Raw genomic sequence first — 26,048 nt, 5'->3', positions numbered from 1 at the left:
AGATCTCACTTGGCTTTTTTTTCACAGCTGGTGTTCTAGCATTTGAGCCACACTTCTAGTCCAACATTTTGCTGGTTAATCGGAGATGGAGTCTGGTACACTGTTCTGCTAGGATTAGTTTTAAACTTGCATCCTCAAGATCTCAGCCTCTAAGTAACTGGGATTATAGGCATGACCCACCAGCACTAGCTTAAAGAGATTTTTTTAGTACCTAAACAATTCAGTCTTAATATAGAATCAGTCTGCTCATTATAGTTTCATCATCAACTTTCCTGCATTCCCTTGTAGGAGAAATAAGAGTTTAAGGAAGGTTTAGGTCCCTAGGGACAAATATATCCAAATATGGGGCCCTGGTTTCATACTTACCCAGTCACAGCTTCATAAAACAGTATTGAATAAAATCGGCTGCAAAGGTAAACTTAGCTTAATGAAACAGGTAATAAGTTGATAACTAGAAATAATCCTGACATGGTGTCCCTAGCTGTGAACCAAATAGTTCTCACTGGTCTTTGTAAGTTCTCCTAGAAGTATTTTTCTAATCAGGTATTAAATACTGCCTACTTGAGTGGGTAGACATTGTATTGTTCATATCACTCATTGGTGACATCTATTGAAAAGGACCTGTGCCCAAGACTGTCCTCAGGGAAAATCACTTAGCCTCCAAGCTAATATTTTTCATTCATAAAATAGACCAATGTTGGGGTTCAAGGCATGGTTCAACTGGTAGAGTGCTAGCCAATGAGCAAAAGCCTCAGGTACTGAGTTCAATTTCCAGTCTTGGAGAATACAAATACATAACCTGTACTGAAGTGCTTTATAAAGTATTAACAATCTTAGAAACTTCTAGAAACTTTTCAGTGACCATTGCCTTGGCTTATACATTTATCCTGAAGAATTTTCCATCTTTCAGTCATCCTTAATACTGGTGATTGGGACACGATTTTACTTGTCCACTGAGGTCTAGAATCATCCATTAGGAGCATCCAATTTTTATCTAGGCTAATCACTAAGACAAATATGTCATGTGACTGGCATCAAAAAAGAAAAACTGAACAGGCATCAGCTGCCCTTGGAATGTCCAGCTGAGGACTTGGATTTCACAGACACATGTGTATAATACTCCACAATGTCTAAAGCTCTTTCTCTCCCATCTTCTCATTTCACACTCCCTGTTTGGTAGCCCTGGATCTTCACCTCACCAATGAGGAAAATGTTGCTCAGAGTAGTCATAGAATGAAGTTCACACAGCTGGAGAATTAGATGTTGGGACTCAAAACCAGAGCAAGAGAGCACAGCTCCTTGCTCACAACCAAAGACTTTCTACATCCCTTTGCCATAAAACTTTCATCCTGACCGGGGATAAGCATGCATAAAACAATATGTAAAGGACTCCGTAGCTGGATTCCATTTTTAAAATGAATATTTCAGTGTACAAACAAATTAGAGTTGAAAAATTAATTGTGGACAAGCTCCCAAGAGCACATAGATAGTCACTGTTAGTTGTGAGGTTGTAAACACCATAGGGAAGAAGTTTCCTTTGCTGAGGGAAGGTTGCAGGTTCTAGACGTTGTACACTTTGGACACATTTTCGTTATCTTTATACATTGCTCTGTTAGACACAAACACATGTCCAAGTGAGGGTGGATTTTAAGAGTCAGAAGCTATACTATCATTTTCCTGATAGTGTTCAATCTTATTTCATATCAACCCACTCACCCAGCAATCTCTAACAATATTTTTCCTTCCCCGGAGTTTTACCCTAATTATTTCACATGCTTTGCTTTTCCATTCATTAACTTCACTGATTTCTGTCAGTTTCAAACCTATGTGCATTCCTGGGCTAAATGTTAAAGAGTTAAAAAAAATAATAATAATAAAATATCTCATCATGCATGAAGCCTGTTTCCCAGGATGCCTTGCTCAAAAATGACCTAACTAACTGTGTTTTTCAATACCTCGTTAATTTTACTTTTAATTTCTTCCAAGCAAAGCATAAAAAAATCTTTACACATGCACAATAATGTCTCCTACCCCACTTATACACACAAACATTTTTTTGCAATTAATGTTTCCATATGTATGCCAGGCAGAAATAGATTCCAAAACGCATAGTCTCCTTTTCAGCTATATACTGAGTGCTACTAATGAACCAGACATTTACCCATTACTGCTACTAAATCTAGGCAATTCTGATACTGAAGGCTTCATTTGAACTTGATGTTTGCCTAACCATCATTAGACCTATATATGGTTTTCACTTCAATCTTAGCCATTTTGCACGTGTGTGTGTGTGTGTGTGTGTGTGCCAGTCCTGGGGCTCAAGGCTAGCGCTGTACCACTTAAGCTACAGCTCCACTTTCACCTTTTTTTTGAAAGCTTAGTGGAAGAAAGAGACTCATGGACTTTCCTGACTAGGCTAGCTTTGAACTGTGATCCTCAGATCTCAGCCTCCTAAGTAGCTAGGATTACAGGTGTGAGCTTCTAGTGTCAGACTTCTTGGCCCTTTATTTCACTCTTCCTGGCAGCTAAGGAGCTCTTCAATGGCTCCTAGACTTTCCTTAGGAGGTACCTCCCAAGGCTTCCTACTTCCCCTTTGGTAGCTTTGGAAGTTCAAGCTAGTTCCTTTACTTTTCACAATTTTACTCTTGCTTACTATCTTAAAGCTACAGCATTAAAACCTTCCTGTTGGCATTAGATACTGATTTTCACCTTTTTTTTTTACTATGTCTTTCTAATCTCGCCTCTCTTGCTTCTCCAAATCGATCACTTCCTGATAAACACAATTGCTATTCAATTTGATGGAGGGGGAGTGGGGGGAGGCAGTGACAATTAGCAGTCAACTCTGTTCCTTTGCTAGCGTCTTATTCTTGTGGAGCGCTTCCTGCTTTGTTATGCATCATACAATCAAGCTAACAAAGCCCAGCGGCCTGCCACTATTTTCATTTTCCTGATGTTTGGGAAAATTACACTAATAGATTATGTTCCCAAGCAGGCTGCAGTTGTTTCTGCTCTAAACCACGTTCCTACAACTAGCCCCATTGTTTTCTTTTAAAGAAGGACAAAGAAAGCAATTTTTCTTCCAAAAGAAAACTGTTTCTCCCCGCACCCCAACTTGCTTCCCTCGATTTGACAGAACGCCATTGTTCAGCTACACATCTACACTGAATGGTAGACTAGCCATTTCATCAATTCAGGCAAGGATCTCAAATCCACTATTTGTGATCCTCTTAGAGGTTTATAGATTTTCAAATCAACAGCTAATCAAGAAAAATAAATTAGTGGGAATAGAGGACATTGCTTGAATGGCACCGATGGGTCTTAGGAAGAAAGAAAGCAAATGCAGTGCATTGGTGCCTAGCCTTCCTTTATTTCCCAGATTCTACAAAAATGTCGGCATCTCGAAGCTATCAGTCAAAATGGAAGTGTGACATTTCAGAAAGTGACTTTCTAATTTCACGGGGAAGTTCAGATGATCTTTGGTAGTGCTGCTTTCTAACCATTTTTCTCTTTAAAGGAAAATTTCATTTAAGAAAGAAATCAACTGTCTTCTCTCTGTGATTTCTGAAAGAAGTCCTGTTTTATATGTATCACTAATGAAGTTGGTCACTGGTGGTTCATGCCTGTAATCCTGGCTACTCAACAGGCTGAGACATAAGGATCATAGTTCAAAGCCAGCCTTGGCAGGAAAGTCCATGAGAATCTTATCCCCAATAAACTACCAAAATGCTGGAAGTGGCAGTGTGGCTAAAATGGTACAATTCCAACCTTGAGTGAAAAATCGAGGCAGAGTGTGAAACCCTGAGGTCAAGCCCCAGTACTAGCATGAAAAAAAGGTAAATAAATAAAAATGAGTACTTGCAGAAGAAAATAGCCCTTACCAGATGTAAACCTCTAAAAGTGGTAGCTTGTCCTTAATCTTCTACTTAAGATTTTAAATACTTTGGGGAGTCACCTGTGTAGTTAACATTTCCAGGAACAAAATACTGTGATTTTCCCAGTGAAACTCAAGATACTACTAACTGTCTAGCTAGCAAATAAGTCAAAACATTCTGGTACAGACAGTCCAGGAAAGTCCTGGTCACCCAGCCTTCCTCATGTAAGCACCCGGATGTGGAGTGCAAATGCCAAGCTAAGCCTTCCTGTAATTTCCCACTTGTCAGCACCCTCCAAGCCACAAAATCCCAAGCTTTTAATCTTGAGCCCTTACATCAGAAGTACCTTTTCTTAAAGATGACAATAGGAAGTTGAAGATAAACTTTTTCTCTCATATCAAGCTTAGGCTTTGTATGAAACTTTTCAGAAAAGTGGTTTCTCCTCTTCTGTGGGTAACTGGGGAAGCCAATGAGTTGGAGGTCTGAATTGTCCAATCCTAAGAAAGCTTAAAATCCTGTTGATTCATGGGAGTAGAAGCAGGGGGAGGGTTCTTACAATGGTACTGAGTACTCCTCTACTTCAAGGGTGTGTTATGCTTGCTGTTGAAATGGCCAAAGGAGCCAAAGTAAATTGCTACCAGTGGGGTAAGAAACCATCCAAGGAGAACTAAAAGTAAAAGCAGAGCTGGTGGGCTTCATGTAAACTACCAGGGTGAACCTAATTCCATGCACATGAAAATTGTCTTTGATACCAACACAGCAATAAGCAACCCGTACTTGCTACAGTGGTTTGGTAAGGTAAATAAAGTCACTTCCTATAGGAGAACACAGCCCTGTGAGAACACTATATAAGAGGACAAGCATATTTTTGGTTTGGTTTGGTTTTGTGCAACTGTTTTATTTACTTTTGCTATCTTTCAGTAGTTGCACAAAGGGGGTTCAATTCAACACGTCAGCTTATGAGTATAACGCATCTTGATCCATGTCATCCCTTACATCATTTCTCCCCATCTGCTTCAACCCATCCATCCCCTCAAGCTACCTGGTTCCATTTTCACAAGGGTACATTAAATATCATGACTACTTCACCCACGCTTCCTCTCTCCATTTGCCCACCCTCCCTTCCCCTTCACCTCACCTCCCCGACGGCATAAGTTTTCAGCTTAGTGGTATTCAGACTGCTAAACTGTAAATTCATTGAAAGGAGTTACACCATTGGGGTACACAATATGTTTTATGTGACTTAGGTCTAACTTGCACATATGAGAGTAAAGAACACGTGTCCTTTGTTTCTCTGGCCTGACTAACTTCACTGTCCCTGAGCTTCTTTGCTCAAGGCTAGCACTCTGCCACGCAAGCCACAGCACTACTTCTGGCTTTTTTCTGTGTATGTGGTACTGTGGAATTGAACTCAGGGCTTCATGCCTACTAGGCAAGCACTCTACCACTAAGCCACACTCCCAGCCCCGCTAATATTTCCTTACTAGCATTCACTGGCTCTACACTGGGGCAGGGGATTTCATTGTGACTTTCCACTTCTTACACGCAATGTAATCCAATCAATCTCTCCCTAATCCCCTTCCCCCTTCCACAGGTTACAGGTACAATTTCAGTCTTCTGTTTTATTTGTGAAAATACCGTACAGCGGGGTTACAATTACATGGGCAAAATAATGAGTACATTTCTTATCAAGCATTGTTGCCTCCTCCTTTGTTTCCCCTTCCCATCCCACAATTTCAGTCTTATCTTCCCCTTTCATCCTAGATCCTGAATGCAGAGCAACCAGCAAACCCACCTCAACAGTCCTGCAAACGGGACTCCCTTTTACGTGCATTTACCTACTTGACAGAAACAAATAGAACATTTTCTAAAATGGAAGCAAGAAACACTTACTTGTCCTAAATACTTTTGCTTCAAAATATGTAAATAGATAATACCAAGCCCCGACTTCAGTCCCCAGGGAGAGGTCTGTTTCTGTGGTCTCATTTTCAAACATGTCCTTTCTCTTCCTGTCCCTCCTGCGAGGGCAGGGGAGCTGCTGCGGGTGCCCCGGCGTGATGGAGAAGCTGCACTATGCCAGCCTCCTGAGCCAGCTGCAGAGGGTAAAAGAGCAGTCCCAGGTGACGAACCAAGCCATGGCGGAGCTAGCCACCATTCCCTATCTGCAGGACATCAGTCAACAGGAGGCAGACCTGGTAAGTATTTGTTCTCTTTTGTTTAAGGCTTTTACAGGATGGGAGCCAGCAGAAGAGTGATACGGTCTGATAAAAGAACTGAACTGTGAGAATAGAGTCTGAAAGCAAATTCCAGCCATCATGAAATTCCACCCATCATAAAGAACCCTAAGGAAGAAACTAGGATGTGCAGGGGTGTGTCTGGTTATTCTTGCTCACGTCGACCAGTTCCCTTTTAATCTAGCAATAACTGAGAGAAAGAGAGAGAGAGGGAGAGGGAGAGAGAGGAAGAGAGAGAGGGAGAGGGAGAGAGAGAGAGAATGACAGAGATGGACTAATTATTCATATATTCACATTCTTTTATTCAACTTTAGTTGTACCATATACATCAGCAATGCTGACACATACACACTTAGACACTTAGATGAAGTGTTATTTGGCGAGTGTGGGTTAGTTAAAATTGCTAGTAGGGTTTGGGTTTGTTTTAAGCTGAACTTAACTCAGAAAGCCAGACATTTCTGACCTTATGCAAACCTATTCGGAAACTAAAGGAATAGGTGGCAGAAACAATCTTCAAACCAGTGTGTGTGCTATAATCATAATAAATAGTAGAAATTATAGCATTTCATTTGAAAAACAATTGCTGAACAAGGTGCTGTCAATTGAAGGAAAGGTAAAATATACTCTATGTGGAGATGCTCATGTGTGGTAAGGAAAGGATCTTTACTTCAAAGCTATTATTGAGAGTAGCTAAAACTCATTATAGACCTGAATTGAATTCACACAGCAAGGATGAGAATAGCCTAGACCAATTACCTGTAATTTTCAGATAACCCAAGGGAACCCTCCCTACATTTTAAAGATATATATGTAATCAAGAAATGAGCTTCTAGCATTTATAATGTTCATCTAAACCTGTTGAAAGTTTGTTAAATACTGTTATTCAGAGGAAGCAGATGAAATGGTCTGCCTAGTCAAATAATAAATCTGTGCATACTCATGATGAAATTGGTGACATATGTCCATTAATCGAAGAATTACTGAATCAAAACTGGCAATAATATTTCCTAAACCCTTACAGTTATGAACGGGGGAACACCTTCTAGGAGGGTGTTTATTCTGTGTTCATGAGGTATTCAGGAATATTGTTTTCAGAGAACTCTCATAGCCAATTTAAGATAACTAATGCTCTTCTGAGATAAGAGAAAGCAAAGAAAATGTTAATTCAGAAGACCAGCAAAATGTTGATCCAGTCTTCCTGAAAAGCACATTTAAGATCAAATTGAAAAATATAAGGGAGTTCTCTGTGCTTAATTCTGCTTAACCACACATCGGTGGAAATACTTATTTTTCACAATTCACACAAAGAACACAAAACTGCATCACTGCTATCCCTACCAAATGCACAATTTTTTAGTATCTAAAAGTTTGGAAAAATGAGATTTTATGGGATATTTTCATAATTTATATACCTACCATAAAAAATACCAAAAAAGATATGAAGAGGGGTATAAAACAAAAAAAGGTATAAAAATATATAAAGGGAGGTAAATTGTAAGCCAAATATTTTAGAAGCATAGTATCTTTCAATATTTCATCACCTTAAGTAATAGAGTTTATATTCCAACTTTCAAGGATGGGTTAATCTAAAAAGTAATTCTGTTAATAGCTCATATAGTGCTGTACACACCATGACTGCTCAACTAAAGGTGTTTGAGTAACAACTTTCTGCCTTCCTAAAAAAGCTCCACTGTACCTAATCAAAGACATGATCTAAGAGTTTATACCATTTAATGCTCATTTTGTTCTTTCATTAAAAAAAAATAGTCCTTCAATGTCACAGGACTTGATGCAGCTTCAAGTATGTTGGATTGTTTCCTTTTAGTGTGTGTGTGTGTGTGTGTGTGTGTGTGTGTGTGTTGGGGTTTTTTTGGGGGGGGTGGTTTGGTACCAATACTGGGCCTTGAACTCAGCATCAAGTTCTACTTTAGCTTTTTTGCTCAAGGCTGGTACTCTACCAATGGAGCAACACCTCCCTGTTTTTTCCATGTTTTTGCTTAATAATTGGAGAAAAGAGTCTCCCTATATTTCACCGCCAGGGCTGGCTTTAAACTGTGACTCTCAGATCTCAGCCTCCTGATTAGCTAGGATTACAGGTGTGAGCCAACCTATACACAGCTTGTTTTTTTTGTTGTTTTTTTTTTAATTTTGTTTTGTTTTGTTTTGATTTTGTCTTGAGATAGTCTGTGGCCCAGGTTGCTCTTGAACTTGAGATTCTCCCCCCTTCCCAGTGCTGGAACTCCAGGCATACACCACCAAAATCAGCTTATAGGCAAGTTTTCTGTTGGAATATTTCAAGTGGTTTTGGAGATGGAGGAGCAAAGTGCAGCATGGTTAAAACTGGCCTTTCAACAGAATCCAAAACTTAAAAAATAAAAAACAACTGGGTTATTTCAAATTTTTAACCAACAATGGTAAAAGAATTTAACCGAGCTAGGTTCTTTAAGAGGCAATAAAACAGTGCAATTTTAGTATTGTCCTCTGGTGAGTTTTTACATGATGTCTGAAATTATGATACATTAGCCTCAGGAGAAAACATTAAAATGCGTTCATGTACGACATGCCATTTCCTGAGAGAATTAACTACTGCCTTCATTCTTTACAGTCCAAGTCTGTTGTGTGTTTTTTCTTTCCACCAAACATTCACACTTACTACATTAAAACCTATACATTGTCTACAAATTTGCAGGAAGAATCTTCACATTGTTTCAATATTTTTATGTCTTCGGTAATGACTGAAGCAAGGATGAGGTGGCGGCATTCGTGGTAGGGGGAGAAAATGAGTCATAAAATCATCAGCGTACAAATGATTTTTTAATTAGGTTTTAATCTGTGTGTTTAGGGAAGTTATTTCTGCGTGAATTCCACAGTGATCATTTTTATCTTGGTGCCACAGCTGCAGTCACTAATGGCGGACGCCATGGATACCCTTGAAGGAAAGAAGAGCGATGAGGAGCGTGTCTGGAATACAATCCAAAAGGTAAAACTTTGAGTACCAGGAAGCAAACAAACAAACAAACAAAGGCATAATATTCTCAAAGACAAATGTCCACCTGGGTCAAAGCTGTTTAGAAGATGTAAAGAAAAATGTTTGTGTTGTCTTTCTGATTTCTTGTCTTTAAGTAAATGCAGTCTCCCTCTTCTCCCCTCTTTATCTCTCTCTCCCCCTTCCTTCTTTCTCTCCCTCCCTCCCTCCCTGACAGTGTAACCAAATCAAATATGGATGTATTTCATCTTCTTCCCTCAGGTCTGCTTCCTTTCCAACAGACTGCGGTCTTGCGCTTTCTCCGTTCTTCCTCATGATCACTCTCATATTGTGTTGAAATAATTCGTTTCTTCGTTATTTGGAATGATCCCCTGTAAGGCTTTCACCTGCATTTTAGCCTATTTCCCCAACTCTCTCCCCCATTTTTGTCACTTGAGGACTGATGACAACATTTCAGTGAAAGACAAAGGAACCGTCAAATGGGTGTGGAGGAGGAGGGTGTGGTGGTTGCAGGAGCATCACCTCATTGGTCACTGGAGTTTAACAATGAGAATTTCATGGCTTCAAACACTTGGGCAACTTGCATGATTCTCAGAGACCCTCTGGAAACATAAGCATCAGCATTGATGGGTCTCCAGCAAAATGTAGTTAAAATCAGATCCATACTTTCCATCAGCCTCTTCTTACTACAAGAACTGGGATATATGAGAGGAACAGAGCAAAGAAGGATTCACCGTAAGAGACAATGGCAGCCTGAAGGGCTCTCGTGCACCCACAGGAGCATGCAACTTCCCAAACAACTCAGAAAGCCCAAATCAACAGAACTCAGCAAATCAATGTTGAATGTCTGTTGTGCTAGAAGGACCTTAGGTGTTTGGGATCCTGTGCTGGGAATGACAGGCACAGCCATGGATGTAAGCAAGGGCCATACCATCTGGACGTCCACTGAACTGTTTACTGAGTATGACAGTGAAAGCCAGATGTTCAGTGACCTATGGAAACAGACTGGAAAAGAATAGCCTGGTCTAGGAGATGAGCAAAGCCAGCTCTGAGAACATGATATTTATACAACACTTAAAGGATTTGGGGTAGTTATTCACATGAAGGGAGAGATTTCCAAACAAAGAAAACAGTCTATACACCAAGAATGTACAGAAAGTATGGCACATAGAAAACTGACCAAAAAAAAAGAGGATTTTTCTAAGTACAGAGGCAAGAGAAGTCAAATCAGCAAGACTTCTGAAGTGAGTTAAGGGTTTAGAATATTTCTCAGGATATTTATCAAGATGGTTTTTGAGACAGTTTTAGCACTGTGGCACAAGCAGGTTGAAGGGCTACAGAAATACGGGGCAATGATGGTCCAGGGAAAATGTGATCTTGCTCTAGAGGGGTGGCACAGAAGACAGATGCAGACAACTATGAGAACTATACAAGAAGACACACAGCTTGTCACCTTGTTCACTGGTGGGACATGGGAGGCAAGAAAACAAAGTGAAGACTGATGCCAAGATATTTGCTCAGGCAATGAGGCAAGGGATAAGAAGAGGTTTGCTGGTGCCATTTAGTAGGAGGGAAATTGTCACAGGTGCAGCTTCTGGCTAAGAATATAAACTCTTTTAGAGGGAGCAGCCAGGAGGCAGAACCCACACCAGATATTGGAATGAAAATTGAATATAAAGAATGAATAACTAACAATGGCATTGTTAATTAGGTACTAAAAATGTGAAGGAATAAAAAACAAAAACCGGTTATGGTGGCTGCATTCAAGGAACACAAATATCAAGCAGGAAGTTGGAATGACAAAAACCGTAGACTCTTGGAGCCAAAGCTCCGCTGCCCCTGGGGTCTCTGCACTTAGAGGAGGAGTTACGTGACTGGGACACAGATCTCCATGGAGAGCACTAAGCCACTGGTGGGGTGGGAACTGAGGGAAAGAAGAACGGCCATGGATGTGTTCTGTAACTTTTAGGAAAGCTGGCTTTGACCCCTACTGCAGAAAACAATGTATGATTCCTGATTGAAGTAGGTTTTCTGTAGAGAAGCTTGCTGGCACCTCCCAACAGACAGAAATAAACAGGAAGCAGAGAGAATGGAGGAAGTCTTTTCTTCCTCCTCTTTTGACAAAAACTAAGGGTTGGCAAAGTAGAAATGGAACTTACAGAGGGCCAACCCAGCATAACAGCTGACCACAGAAAGGTGGGCTTCAAGAGAGAGGCTCCATCATAATTGGCACCAAATTGCATTGAGCATAAGGGCTGGCAAGATACTTCAGAGGAGATAAAATGCTGGGAATTTCTAATACAAATTGAAAGGGGGGTGCCAGAGAGACTGAGTGGACTATAACGATTTCTTCATCACTGACCAGTGGTGTTGAGTGAAATTATTTGAGTGGTAACATCACTGAGAAAGAGATTGGGAGCAGAGAACTTGGTGAACATTTCAAACATAGGAAGAGAAACCCATAGACCCAAGAAAGAGCAACAGAAAGGATTTGAGCTAGCCATCAAGCAAATCCATCAAGCAATGAATCAAATCTATTTGTTGGCTATAGAAGAAGTTGGAATGATAAAACTGTAGACTCTTAAGAGCCGAAGCTCTAAGCTCTGTTTGGAACAGAAGGCAGCAAGCCACAATCTGCTGGTCATATCCAGCACCTGCTTTGACAAATAACTTTTACTGATACAGCCATGCCACTCACTTACATGTTGTCTGGATGAACTTGGCCCAGTTTAGTAATTATTATAACCACTTACAACGGCTCACCAACTCTGAAATATTCACTACCTGGTGCTATAGAGAAAAAGATGGCCTCATCCTTCCTGGAAGTATTTGCATTTGTATAGTAAATATTTATATTTAAAAATCTAAGTGACATGAGAGCAGCAGGCCAATTATTAAGTAATGGGAACCAGCCAGAAAAGGTGGAGGAAGAGAGATGGACATCTGTCAACACCCCACAAATAGCTACTTACTCCACCTGACTCTCAGCCTGTGTAATTGGTGCAATGTTCCTAGAAGCACTTAGCCTATTGTCCCTTACTTTAGTTATCTATGGCCATGTAATCATTGTAAATGCTTTGGTTGGAAGCATAAATCATTGTAAATGCTTTGGTTGGAAGCAACATTTTTTTTTTGAGGTCCAGTCGTGGGGCCTGAACTCTGGGCCTGGGTGCTGTCCCTCAGCTCTTCAGCTCAAGGCTAGCACTCTACCACTTGAGCCACAGTGCCACTTCTGGCTTTTTTCTTTTTGCTTATGTGGTGCTGAGGAATCAAACCCAGGGCCTCAGGTATGCAAGGCAAGCGCTCTACCACTGAGCCAACTTCCCAACCCAGAAGCAACATTTTAATATTACCTCTGGTATCTATAGTTTGGCCAGATTTTTCCATCAGTGGTTCTTGAGGATTCTATGGACTGCCTGGAATCCTGTGAAGGCTAAACTAATCTACCCTCCAAGATGGCTGACTCACAGATACCACCAACTGAGACCTGTGACTGGATTGCCTAATTATGACCTCTCTGAATGAGGTTTCAAATTGCATTGCTGATGGGTCTCATGAAGCCTTATTTCACAATAGAAAGGAAGGAGAAATCATTCATCTCCTTAAAAGCTAGTCTCAGAACTGGTGTGGGCCATTTCTAATGTATTCTGTTGACCAAAGCAGTCATCAACCAGACTAGCTAGATTCAAGGGGTTGGAAGAATAAATCCCACTGTCAAGAAAAAAAGTGCTATGTGCATTTGCCAGTGGACTGAGATGATGACAGCCATCTTGGAAAGGTGGTATAGCAGAAGAATGGATCGGTGTCTCAGGCTAGGAAACATAACTTGAGGGAAGCAGACATCCAGAGGATGGTAAAGTCAAGGTCCCATAGGCTTCTAGGATTCAGCACAGCCCAGGCCTCTTCACCCAACCAGGGGTGTCTACAGTAACTCTCAGAACATCCAGTCTCTTCAAATTAAAAGCCCTGGTAATGCTCATAGCTTTCTAAATGGAAACTCTTCAGAGGTCTTTAGGAAGATGTGAATGGGAAAGAAACAGAGTGCCAAATTTTTCCCCAAAGACTTTTAATTTGGCTAATGTGACTCTACAAAACATGATCCCATCACTTTCAGACAATGCGGTAGCATTAAGTAATTTCCTTTTACTACTACAGAGTTAATTGGTATGTTGGGGAAAATGGGGAATATATATATATATATATTTTTTTTTAAGAAAAAAAACTAATTGTACAAGTTATGCTGCATTCTAAGCTCACTGAAAGTAGGTACTAGAATCACCACCTCTGAGATCTGTGCTCCGTAATAGAAACAGCTGTTACACCTAATGAAAACACTGGAAATTTTCATCTGGAGCAGCAGAATTATAGCAGAAGCTCCTGGTACCATGCAGTTAAGGGGTCTGTAGTTAAGAGTCCCCATTACCTAACCTGACTTTCTGTGATCTACTCTGTAAGTGGTCCACAGAAAAAAAGACGTTCAAGATGAAATCTGATTCCCAAAAGCTGACCGACTGCCTGTCTACATTTCTATCTTCTGTGAAGTTTCTCTAAGAACCCGGAAAGAAAGAGAAAGAAACAGCTGTGTTTTTCTTGATTAACCAGAATTAAAATGTCTTCATTTACAGAGTTTAGAAAAGTGGGAGTGACTTTTGTGTGGCTTTGCAATATTTTTTATAGTCATTTACTCAGGATTAGCTAGGCCGATACAAAAATAGGCAAATTATGGCCAAAAAAAAGATATATTTGCTTGTGTTGGAAAAGCCACAATATATTTCATTAAAATATCACACTCTGCTTAGTTTTATTTGAGAACAAAAATATCTGAAAAAAAGACACCACTGGAATATTCTACAGGTCTTGTTTGATTGTGCCTTCATCTAAAATGTTCTGGGCACCTATTCTATGCCAGACACCATCCTCGACTTTGGAGATGTAACATGATCAAAAGCCGTGTTCCCATATCGTCTGCCTCCTACCGAAGCACACAGTAAACCACCTAAAGAAATACAGATGTGCTGTCTGCCAATTAACGTAGCATGGTGACAAAATGGCAAGTGTCACATGAGGAGGGACCTCACGCCAATATCCGGTTTAGATACCTTCGAAATAAAGGACATGGCAAATATAGAACCTCAAGAGTGTCCTGCATTCACAAAGGCATCAAGCAGGGCAGGGTGAGTGGAACAGAATATAGAAGAGTAAAGAGCTAGATGCCGGTGGCTCATGCTGTAATCTTAGCTACTCTGAGAATCACGGTTCAATGCCAGCCTGGACAGGAATGTCTGTGAAACTCTCATCTACAAAACACCACCAGAAGATCCAGAAATAGAAGTATGAAAAACCTAAAGCCCACAGACAGGTCCTGAGTTCAAGCTCCAGTTGTGTCCTCCTCACAAATAAACACCAACAACAAAAATCAGTGACAAGAGAAAAAGTGACAGAGGCGTAGTCTTTGCACAAGCCAAACACACTATAAATTACTAGGGTGAGGAGGTTGAAGGGGCAAGGAGGGGCAGGGAGATTAGTTAGAGGATTATTGCAATGATTCAGGAGAGTAATAACTGTGGCTTGATTCTTAAACCAAATGGTAATGTAGTGAGAATGGTGAAATTCCTATTTCTATTCGGAAGGGAAAGGCTTATTTAGAGAGGGGCTCGTATTGCAAGACAAGCAAACAAATACACTCTGAACTCATAATTGAGAGACAAATTAGGCCTGTCACACAGCTGGTCAGAAGCCACTTGCTTTCTCTGAGCCTCAGTTTTCTCATTTTTAAAATTGCCATATTACACTCGAAGATTCTAAGTCCTTTCCCAGCTCTAAATGAATGTGTCTTCTGAAAGCTAGACCATCAAAAGAGAAGAATAAGAGTTAATGTTTACTGAGTTTCTATAATGTGATATTTTCTTATTCACTTTAATATAGACCAACTTACCTATCCCATCTGGATAAACAGAGAGAGACAGAGACACGGGGGAGGGGGGGGGAAGAGAGAGAGAAGTTTGGCTGAAGTCTGAAGTCACACAGACAAGAAAATGATGGAGCCAGGACTCAATCTGACTTTAGAGCCTGTTCTCTTTCTTTTTTTATTTTTTATTGTGAAAATACCATACAGAGGGGTTACAATTACATGGGCAGGATAATGCATACATTTCTTACCAAGCATTGCAGCCTCCTCCTTTGGTTTACCCTTCACATCCCTTCCCAGCCTCCCCCCTCCCTCAAGCATTTCTTGATAGACACTCGGCATTTGTGCTTCCATGCCTGATTGATGATCCTTGTTGAATGATGGCTGAACATTCAAGTCTGAGGCCCATAAGGAATGAAGAGGGTCTCCAAGCCAAGTAGAGTTTGGCCACAAACTAGCCTAGTTTGTCTTCAGAGCTCAAATATTAAGTTCTTCCCATCTGAGCCAGAAGGTCACTAAGGGTGTTTCTATTTTATCTGTCCTTGTGACCTACTTCTATAGGATTCTTCTTCTTTGTCCCATTGTTTCCCACCTTAAATAAACCTATTCTGCAAATCCCTGACTGTAAACTCTGTTGCCATCTGAGTAACACAATGTGCCCCCTCCAGCTCCCTGGCAGGCTCTGTGATTTTGTTTTACTTACACCCTCTGAATCTTGGCTAGTACTGAAGTTCTCTGAACCAGGCCTGAAGGCAAATAGAAAAAGGGATCTTGGGGCTGGGAAGGTGACTCAGTGGTAGAGTGCTTGCCTTGCATGCATGAGGCCCTGGGTTTGATTCCTCAGCACCACGTAAGCAGAAAAAGCCAGAAGTGGTGCTGTGGCTCAAATGGTAGAGTGCTAGCCTTGAGCTGAAGAACTGAGGGACAGCACTCAGGCCCAGAGCCCAGGCCCCATGACTGGCAAAAAAAAAAAAGGGGGAGGGCGATCTTGAATGGAGAGGGGAAAGGTGGGCAAATACAGTTATAACAGTCAATGTACATATGTGAAAATGGAACTAGACAATTTGAGGGCATGGATAGGATTGGGAGAGATAAGGAGAGAATGAAAAAGTGACATTGACAAACATTCACTGAACTCATAAATTGACACGTTGAATTGAAATCCCTTTGTACAACTACTTAAAGGTAGTGTGTGTGTGTGTGTGTGTGTGTGTGTGTGTGTGTGTGTGTGTGTCCTGAGCCTGAACTCAGGGCCTGGGGAATTGTTGTTTGTTGGTTGGTTGGTTTTGATCAAGGAAAAAAACTGGCTTTGAGTTTTGTGTTTGTGTTTGTTTTTATGATGTTCTACTACTTGAGCCACGGCTTGACTTCTGGCTTCTTTTGGTATTAATTAGCAATGAGAGTTTTATGGACTTTCCTGCCCAGTCTGGCCTCAAACCATGATCTCCACATCTCAGGCTCCTGAATAGATAGGATACAGGATGAGCCATCAGCACCCAGCTTAAAGATCATTTTTTTAATAAGAAGAGGAAGAAGAAAAAAGGAGGAGGAGATGGAGAAAAAAAAGAAGAGGAAGAGAAGGAGGAGGAGGACTCTAATCCCACTTAGGAGACTAGAGCTGAGTGAGCATTGTGATTCAAAGCCAGTCTGGGCTTATCTCCAATTAACCACCAGAAAGCAGGAAGTGGTGCTATGGCTCAAAGTGGTAGACTATTAGCCTTGAGTGAAAAAGCTCAGAGACATCATCGAAGCCCTGAGTTCAAGTTCCAAGACTGACCAAAAAAAGAAAACGAAAAGAAAAAGAAAGGAAACAGAAGAAGTAGGAGAAAGGAAAAAGAGGTCTTAAAAACCGGTGCCAACTGTTACATCAGAACACCTATTTCTTCTCTCCAAGAACCAGACATTTATGCAACATGGTCCACAACTCAGAGGAAACTCACCCTTCATTTACAAAGCTTAAATATCATGGAAAACATTGGAACTGAACCAGATTGAAGATAAAAGATCTGTTTTGTTTTGCTCTGCCTCTGGGTCACTGCTTTGAGGCTAGAAAGAAAAACTAAATTTTGATATTTTAAAAGCAAGGAGAGGAATGCCCTAACATGAAATCAAAGACCTGCTCATGAAATTGCTGCATTAAATTTTCATCCAGTAGTAGAAATCCATCAAAAAAATCAATGACTCCACCGTGTGTGTGTGTGTGTGTGTGTGTGTGTGTGTGTGCATGCGCTCGTGCATGCAAGCATGCACCAGTCCTGGAGCTGTCCCTAAGCTTTTATGTTCAAAGCTAGCACTCTACCACTTGAGCCACAGCTCCACTTCCTGGTTTTGGATGGTTAATTGGAGAAAAGAGAAAGACCCTCATGGAGTTTCCTGCCTGAGCACACTTCTAACCACAACCAACAGATCTCAGCCTCCTGAGTGACAGTTGTGAGCCACTGGCACCTGGCTGAAAATTGTTTACCTTTTCATGTTCCTTTTTTTTTTTTTTTTTGTAGGTCGTGAGGCTTGATCTCTGGGCTTGGGCGCTATCCCTCAGCTCTTCAGCTCAAGGCCAGAGCTCTACCTCTTGAACCACGGCTCCACTTCCAGTTTTTCTAGTGGTTTATTGGAGATAAGAGTCTTATGGGCTTTTCTGCCCGGGCTGGCTTAGAACCATGATCCTCAGATCTCAGCCTCCTCAGTAGCTAGAATTACAGGCGTGAGCCACCGGCACCCAGCTTTCATGTTCCTTTTTTATCCCAAAATCTTCAGGTATTAAGTCATACTCATGTTACCATACAGAAATATTCATTGGCACACTAACTGGCTTTTTCAATGAAAGTGTGAAAGAATTCTACATCACCCCAGCAACTCTAGGGTGACAAATCACCAAACAGGAGAACACAAACATAAAAGAGCAAATTAGGACCTTTTATTTACCTTCCACATCAGCATTCAAACCTGAATCCTTCCAGAAACTCTTCGGAGCCAGATTGCATACACAGCACTATCCTTCATGGTCCACTCATTTGGGCTGAGTAGTATGGGCTTGGGTTAGTTCTTTGGTGTGGGCTGCTGTCTTTTCAAAGATTCAGCAGCCTATAGCGCATTTGCAAAGCACTTTTTTCCTCCGGCAATCAGGCTTTTCCTGTGTGTCTTGCTCTTTAAGGAGTCTCCACACACAGATTTATTACAATTTCATTGTGAAGCTTGCAGCTTCTGGTTATGAGCTTCCTCATTTGCATATCCCCAAATTCCTTTACAGTGTGAGCTCTAGGCACTGCCAGAGCAGCTCTGCCCAGGGTGTGATGTGGCTGGAGGAGGGAAACGGAAATGACCAGGCTGGGAGGGAAGAAAATGTGCTAAGGACAGCCAGGAAGAGAGATAGAGATGAGGCCCAAAGAGCTGAACAAGGTCAGGTGTTTGGGATAAGTCATTGTAACTCTTAGGATAAATTGTGCCTGGACTGATCCGTGGGTCCCTCCAGTGGAGAAGCCTCTACCAAAGTCCTGAAAAACTGGTCAAATCCTGGTCAAATGCTAAGAAGAGGAGGGCTTCCTTCTTAGCAGAAAAGCCAAGGCCACTCTACAGAGTGGAGAAATCCGAGAGCACCATGCCAGCCATCTCCTGACCTCAGTGCAGTGGTTTAAATCCACGTGGTGAATTTCAGTTAGCACCTAAACCAACCTCTTCCTGCTTTGACTAGAAAGATCAAAGGATTGAGGTGATTTGTTTATACCATCAATTTCCCATCCTTTTGACAAAAATACAGGAGGCTAATCAAATTAATAAGGGAAGGAAGTGCATTTTGGCCCAGAGTTTCAAGAGATTTAGTCTGTGGTGGCTTGGCTCTTGTCTACTGGTAGCACAGTGACTTTTTATGGTAGGAGTGTATGGCAGAGGACGTCAGTTTACCTTATGGTTGCTAGGAAAGAAAGAGAGAAACAGGGGCCACAAGGTCACGCCTCTAATGATCTCATACCCACCCAAATGTATCCCATCTACTAAGGGTTCCACCAGCTCCCAAAATATTGGCATTGAGCATGAGGCATTGTATTCAGACTGACATGTTGAACTGAGACCTTTGTAGAACTACTTAAGGATTCAAAAAATAAAGTAAAATAATAATAATGTCACCAGGATGGGACCAAAGCTTCAACACATAGGCCTTTAGGGAACCATTCAAGATCTAAACTGTAAGATTTATTAAACATTTCCTGTATCAGCATTTGCTTATCACTCCTTTCCCACCTGTGCAAGGTCTCTAAAACCAGGAGCACCACTTTTCCCTCCTTTCTTAGCTGACAACAGTGTCTTCTAAAACCTTGATGATTTGGCAAGAAATTTCTGCAACAGAAGTCAAATCTCAGCAATACCCTCATCTAGGGAGCAGGGATCCAGGCACTTAGCCATTTTTAAGCAGGGGTTTATCAAGGTGCAGACAAAAAAGCTAATCTGCCATCATACCTGTGGACCTAATAAAACACTGTTATCCAACAAATTATCAAGCCTGTCTGGAGCTTGCATTGGATGAACTATCAGAAAAGGAACAAGCCATAGAGAAATTTATTGCAGATGAATAAGTTAATGATGATGACAAATATTATCAGTGATTGTTATTGCTCCCTCCCCCACCCTCTCTCCTCTGTTTCTCTCCCCCTCTCTCCCTCCTTCACTGTCTCTCTCTCTCTCTCTCTGTTTATACCAGGCAATTGGTACAAATAACAACAATATTGTTATCTCCTTTGAAAGATGAGGAGAGAGAGCTCTTGAGAATTAACCAGGAAGCAAACCCAAGCTTGTAGTATCAGGGTTTGGTCTTGAACCAGACTTGTTTGAATCATAAGCTCTATTAGTAGTCATTAGCAAGAGCATTTATATTAAGCAAATGCGTAAGTCAGTAAGCACCAAGAACACTGCTTCTCCCAAGCTCAGATTCTAGGTGAAGCCAGTGAGACAATTTTCAGGTCTTTGTGGTAGTAAGTGAGCAGAGATATCAGAGGCTGTGGAAGGCATCTCACCCTGACTCACAACCTGCTGCTCTCTGAAGCTTTATCCCTAATCACCGCTAGTAGGTCCCAGATGCCTGACCAGACTTGAACCTCAACACCCACAGTTCTTCCCGGAATCATACTGCTCTATTGCCTCCCTTCAGATCTCTTCCTTTCAGGAAATATCATATGAAGCTCTTGTGTGTGAGTGTGTGTGACACACACGCATGCGCTGTGGCTTGAACTCAAGGGCCTGGGTGCTATCCCTTAGCTTTTTAGCTCAAGGCTCAATTGAGCCAGAACTCTACTTCCAGCGTATTTTATGGTCAATTGGAGATAAAAGGCTCATAGAATTTCCTGCCTGGGAAATTTGAGCTGAGATACTCACATCTCCACCTCCTGAGTAGCTAGGATTGCAGGTGTGAGCCACCAGTTTCTAGCTGATTTGCTTTGATAGGTTATTTCTACCCCTTAATGACTTCAGAACTTCATGAAAACAGCTTAGAAACTCCCCGCCCACACACACACACACGTTTAGTATTGATCAGGGACATGGGAGAAGAACATATAATCTCAAATGTATTTTGACTGGAAGAGTACATTTGCAGTTCATGCTACAAGTGGTTTGTTTTAAATTATAGGAAGTGTCTTGTTCAATAGCCTAACATTTTGCTGGGTATGTTTTATATAGTATATTTTACAATTCATTCTAATTCTTATAAATAAAAAGATAAAGCAAGGCACTAATCCTAGCTACTCAGGAAGCTGAGATCTGAAAATCATGGTTCTAAGCCAACCCTGTCAGTCAGGAAAGTCAGTGCGACTCTTAACCTTAATTAACTACCAAAAAAGCCAGAAGGGGAACTGTGGCTCAAGTTTTTAACACTAGCCTTGAGCAAATAAGCAAGTTAGCTCAAGGACAGTGCCCAGGCCCTGAGTTCAAGCCCCAGAACCAGCACACACACACACACAAAAAAAAAAACCTGGCCTCAACAGCAGAATGGAGGTGGTGATAGTGAAAAGAGTCATCAAAATGAAGATAGAACAATAGAAATTACTGACCTGAACCATAAAGGAAGTAGGCTGGGAGAAAAATAAGCAGAGCCTCTGGGACTAGGAAGGGGTGAAATCTAACAACAAATCTGATTATATCATTGGAGTTTCAGATAGAAAGCAAAAGTGGGTAGGACTGGAAAAGTACTTAAAGAAATCTTCCCCAATTTAACAAAAGATATAAAACCATCATTTTGAGGGCTGGGAAGGTGGCTCAGTGGTAGAGCGCTTGCCTTGCATGCCTGAGGCCCTGGGTTCGATTCCTCAGCACCACAAAAGCAAAAAGAAAAAAAGCCGGAAGTGGCGCTGTGGCTCTAGCCTTGAGCTGAAGAGCTGAGGGACAGCGCCCAGGCCCAGAGTTCAGGCCCCACGACTGGACCCAAAAAAAAAAAATTTTTTTTTAAATAAAACTATCATTTTGAGTAGTTGAATGAATTCTAAGCAGGAAAAATTCCAAGGAAAATTTCCATGAGCTACACCAGAGTCCAAGTTCTGAGATAAAGAATCTTGAAAATAGTAGAGAGAGTTGAGGCATTTCTAACAAGAAAAACAGTTCAAGTGACAGCAGCTCTTCTAAAAGAAAGGGAAGAGACCAAAAGCAAGTGGCACAATATTTTTCAAGTACTCTAAGAAAAGAACTTTCAACTCTGAGTGCTAGACCCAGTGGAAATATCTTTTAGGAATGAAAAGAAAATCAAGACATTCTCAGGTGAAAAAAAGCTAAGAGAATTTGTTGGTAGCAGATCTACCCTAAAATAACAGTTAAAGAAAATTCACTAAATAGGAAAAAGAACAATAAAAGAAGACCTCAAAATATCAAAAAAAAAAAAACTAACAGTGCAAGAAAAAACTAGGAGAAAGAACAATAAACTATGCTTCTCTTCATTATATTTCATGGTGCAAGCAAGAAAAATAACTTTTTATACTGCGGTTTTAATTGTACGTAAAGAAAATACTTAAGAATATTATAAATTCATGCCAGGCACCAGTAGCTCATGCCTGTAAACCTCACTACTCAGGAGACTAAGATCTGAAGATTGAAGTTCAAAGTCAGCTGAGGCAAGAAAGTCTGTGGGACTCTTATCTCTAACACCAAAAGCTAGAAATAGAGCTGTGGCTCGAGTAGTAGAGCACTAGCCTTGAGAAGAAAATAAACTCAAAGACAGTAAGTACTCAGGCCCTAAATTCAAGCCACAGTACCAGCACCAAAATAAAAAAAAAGAAAGAAAGAAAGGAAGAAAGAGACGAAGAAAGAAAGAAAGAAGGAAGGAAGGAAGGAAGGAATAGAGAGAGAGGAAAGAATATTATAAATTCGGTAGAATCAAGAGAACTTAAAGCATGTAATAATCTTGTACATCAACCAAATATAAAATGATCTCAATGGGCTGTGTATGACAAGGTATGTATATACCTACAGCGGTATAAAAAGCTTCACCAGAAATACCCTGGATAAATAAAAATGTAATCCTAAAAAAGTGCATAAGTGTCACAGGAAGGTAGGGAGAACAAACCCTAAATGAACCCCAAAGAAAATAAAAAATACAAAATAGAGGATTCAACTCTAACAAATCAATTATTATATTAAATTTAAATGACTTAACTATACCAATTAGAAGACAGAGATTGGCAAAAATTGATTTCTAAAAATGTCCCAACTCTATGCTGTGCCATAATTTGCATCTGGAATGTCTACAAAATGTCCATGTGGTAAAGGGTGTGGTCCCCAGAAACGTAGTAGAACCTCTGAAAGGTAGGTTCTAATGAGAGATCTCATTGGGACCTTGTCCTTTAATGAGATATTAGGACACCGGCCCCTTCTTCTTTCTGTTCTGTTTCCTGACAATTACATGAGGATTTTTAGCATATGCCCCCACCATGATGTACTACCACACAACAGACCCCAAACTATCAGTGCCAATGAATCACGCACTGAATAGTGAGGCTAAATAAACCTTTTCTCTTATAAGTTGATTCTCTCAGATGCTTGTTAGGGTCAAAGAAAGTAACACCTAGAGATTTACTTCAGATAGAATGACCTGGCAAAGATAGCCATGGATATGAAAAGAAACACCATATAAGGAATAAAAGATAAAAAGTAATGGCCAATATCAAAACAAAGAGAATTTATAAGATAGAGATAGGATTATTCCATCATCCTATAAAAAGGACAAAGCAACTCTAAACATGTGTGTACAAATAACAAAACAAATATCTGAAATAGAGATAAGGCATGGTTCGAAAGGTAGAGCAGGACCAAGAGAAAACAGGCAAATGAAAGATCTTTGTGGTGGCGGGACTGTTCTTTATGGTGTCAATGGATGTACCCATCCCAATATCCTGCCTATGGATTTCTATAGTTTTGTAAGATGTCACTATGGATAGAAAGCTGTATTGGCTATTCCTGTGTTTCTGCTTTCTGATGCATGTAAATCTACGATTACCTGAGAATCAAAAGCTTGATGCGATGATTCACACAAAACCTTCAGAATAAATTGCACCCTTAACTGCTCCAAACTGAATTAGAAAATTCCACAGATTGGACAACAAAACAGTTTATTTCTCATAATCCTGGAGGCTAAGAAGTGTGGGTGATAATGGTACAGGTAGATTTGATGTCCAGGAAAGGCCAGATTTCCAGTTCAAAGATGGCATCATCTTGCTATGTCCTTTCCTGGTGGAGAAGAAAGACAAGAAGCTAAGCCCCTGTGGGCCTTTTTAAAGAATACTAATCTAAGCCAAGGCCCAGTGGTTCACTCCCATTATCTCAGTTACTCAGGAGGCCAAGACCTGAGGCTCATGGTTCCAAGCCAGTTGAGCAGGATAGTCTTCAATTAATCACCAAAAAACCAGAAGTGAAGCTGTGGCTCAAGTGCCAGCCTTAAGCAGAAAAGCTCAGGCCCTGAGTGTAAGCCTCAAGACCAGCACAAACACACACACACACACACACACACACACACACACACACACACACACAGCACTAAAATGATCATCTGATTCTAAAGCCCCCACCTTCTGCTTCTATCACCTCAAGAGGATTTCAACTCAAGGATTTGGGGTGGACACACATTGAAATCATAACACAGAAGTTCCCAAGACCTGATAACAAACTTTACGTTAGTTTTTAAACTCTACACTAAAGATAATAAATAGTGCTATCATGGTGGGCTTTTTTTTTGTTTTTCAGCAAAAGAGAGACTTTAATGGCAAGACCAAGAAACTTGCAAGACCAAGTTTCTGTTTGATGGTAGGCCACTCTCCCAAGATTATAAAAAGCAATTATATATACCTAGCATGGGTATCTCTTCTCTCAGCAACTCATTGGTCTGAGCACTACAGGGGTTCATTTTATCTCCCAGACATCACCGAAGTTACATTACTTTCTATTGGATAATTCAAATATATTCTCCTGTTGAGATTGGTAGAATTTCAGAAGCAGGCTTTTGACTGTCTCTACTCCCTTTGGCTGGGGAAGGGTGTGTGTATATCTGTGTGTGTGTGTGTGTGTGTGTGTGTGTGTGTGGTGGTGGTGGTGGTGGTGGTGATGTGGTAAGACTTTTCCAGGTAAGTGCTTTCCAGAACATACACAATACCTGCTCATTTTCTCATTTTATTAGGGCCAATTCTTCTCCTGGCTCATTAGCCCAGCCCTTTCTAATCAGTCCTGTTTATTGAAAAACCACAAGTCATCACACACAAAAGCTACTAGTAATTTTCCATTCAGGGTCAAATGCCTTGTCTTGAAAATGGAATAGTGGTCATTTTTAAGGAAAGCTTACAATACAGTTCGGCATGGAGATTTTAAAATTTTTGCATGCTTTTTATAACATTTCAGGAATAAGTACCTGAGATTTTCATGTTATACAATATACCAAATCCATTAAAAGAGAAAAGAAAAACATAAGGATTTGTCTATCGGCTTGAATACCAGCCAAGAAAAGTTAAAAGCAAACTGCTACATTGATAGCAGAAACAACTCTGTTTCAGAGACTAAGTTTATTTTAGAAATTAATTTCAAGCCTGTTTGGAAACAATTGTAATTCTAATAAGAATTAAAAATTCAAGTAATTCTGGGTGATAAATATTTAAAAACATTTGTTCTGGAAACTAAGCTGGAACAGAACACAGAAATTCCTGGTAGCAAATCACTTCGGTGAAGTGAAATGTCTTGTTTTGCTGAGAGGATTTGGGTCCAAGCTGCTAATCACTGAAGACACACACTCTCATCCTGAAACCTCATAAACCTCGTGCTTGCTTCCAAAGAGCTTGAATCTTATTGCTCAACCTTCTTCCTCCTAAAAACAAAATGTTCTTTGTTTAACCATATTTTAAGTGCGGGAGGGGGGAATCACCCACCCACCAGGCTAGAGTAGTTCGTGTCTGTAACCCTAGCTACTCAAGAGGCTGAGACAAGAGGACTGCAGTTCAAATCCAGTTCAGGTAGACAAATTAGAGACTCTAATCTCCAATTATCCACCAAAAAGCCAGAAATGGAGTTGTGATTCAAGCAGTAAATTACCAGCCTTGAATGAAAAAGCCAAGTGAGAGCTTGAGGTCCTAAGTTCATGCCCCAGTACCAGCACACACATGCACATATGTGCACACACACACACATATGCATGCGCACATGCACACACACACACATACACACACCTGAACAAACAAACCAATCCCAAGGCATGGACATATAAACAAGTGATATGAATATACTTCATCCATGAAATCTAATGGGAAGCCTCAAATTTCAATTCACTCAGGTTAATTTCCCCATCCATTCATGTTGGAGGTTGACTTCTTGTGTCATAATTGGTATACCACTCTAGTTCCAAGGTGAACACGAAGTCTGTGCAAGGGGGTCCAACCCAACAGGGACCTCCACCCAGTGAGAAAAGTGCAAGGTTGGAGAAATATGGAATGTGAGCTTCTGCTTCACTTTATGACCTGTTATCTCATTTGCTAGACTCATTCATAGAACACAGATAAATCACCTGAATGACAGGATTTTACTATCTGGTGATTCTGGAC

The 26,048-nt window shown here is 40.7% G+C and overlaps 1 protein-coding gene across 1 annotated transcript in view; it reads left to right on the top strand.

Moving 5' to 3' along the window:
* Positions 1-26,048, top strand: part of Spata16 (spermatogenesis associated 16) — a 198,799-nt gene that overhangs the window by 168,146 nt on the left and 4,605 nt on the right. The window contains exons 8-9 of the mRNA XM_013016206.1: positions 5,903-6,067; positions 9,003-9,086. Coding sequence (XP_012871660.1) covers positions 5,903-6,067; positions 9,003-9,086 — 249 coding nt within the window. The remainder of the gene's footprint in view (positions 1-5,902; positions 6,068-9,002; positions 9,087-26,048) is intronic.

The sequence above is a fragment of the Dipodomys ordii genome, unplaced genomic scaffold, assembly GCF_000151885.1.
Source record: "Dipodomys ordii isolate 6190 unplaced genomic scaffold, Dord_2.0 Scaffold30, whole genome shotgun sequence".
Classification (NCBI taxonomy): domain Eukaryota; kingdom Metazoa; phylum Chordata; class Mammalia; order Rodentia; family Heteromyidae; genus Dipodomys; species Dipodomys ordii.
This window is presented reverse-complemented; position numbering and strand designations above follow the sequence as displayed.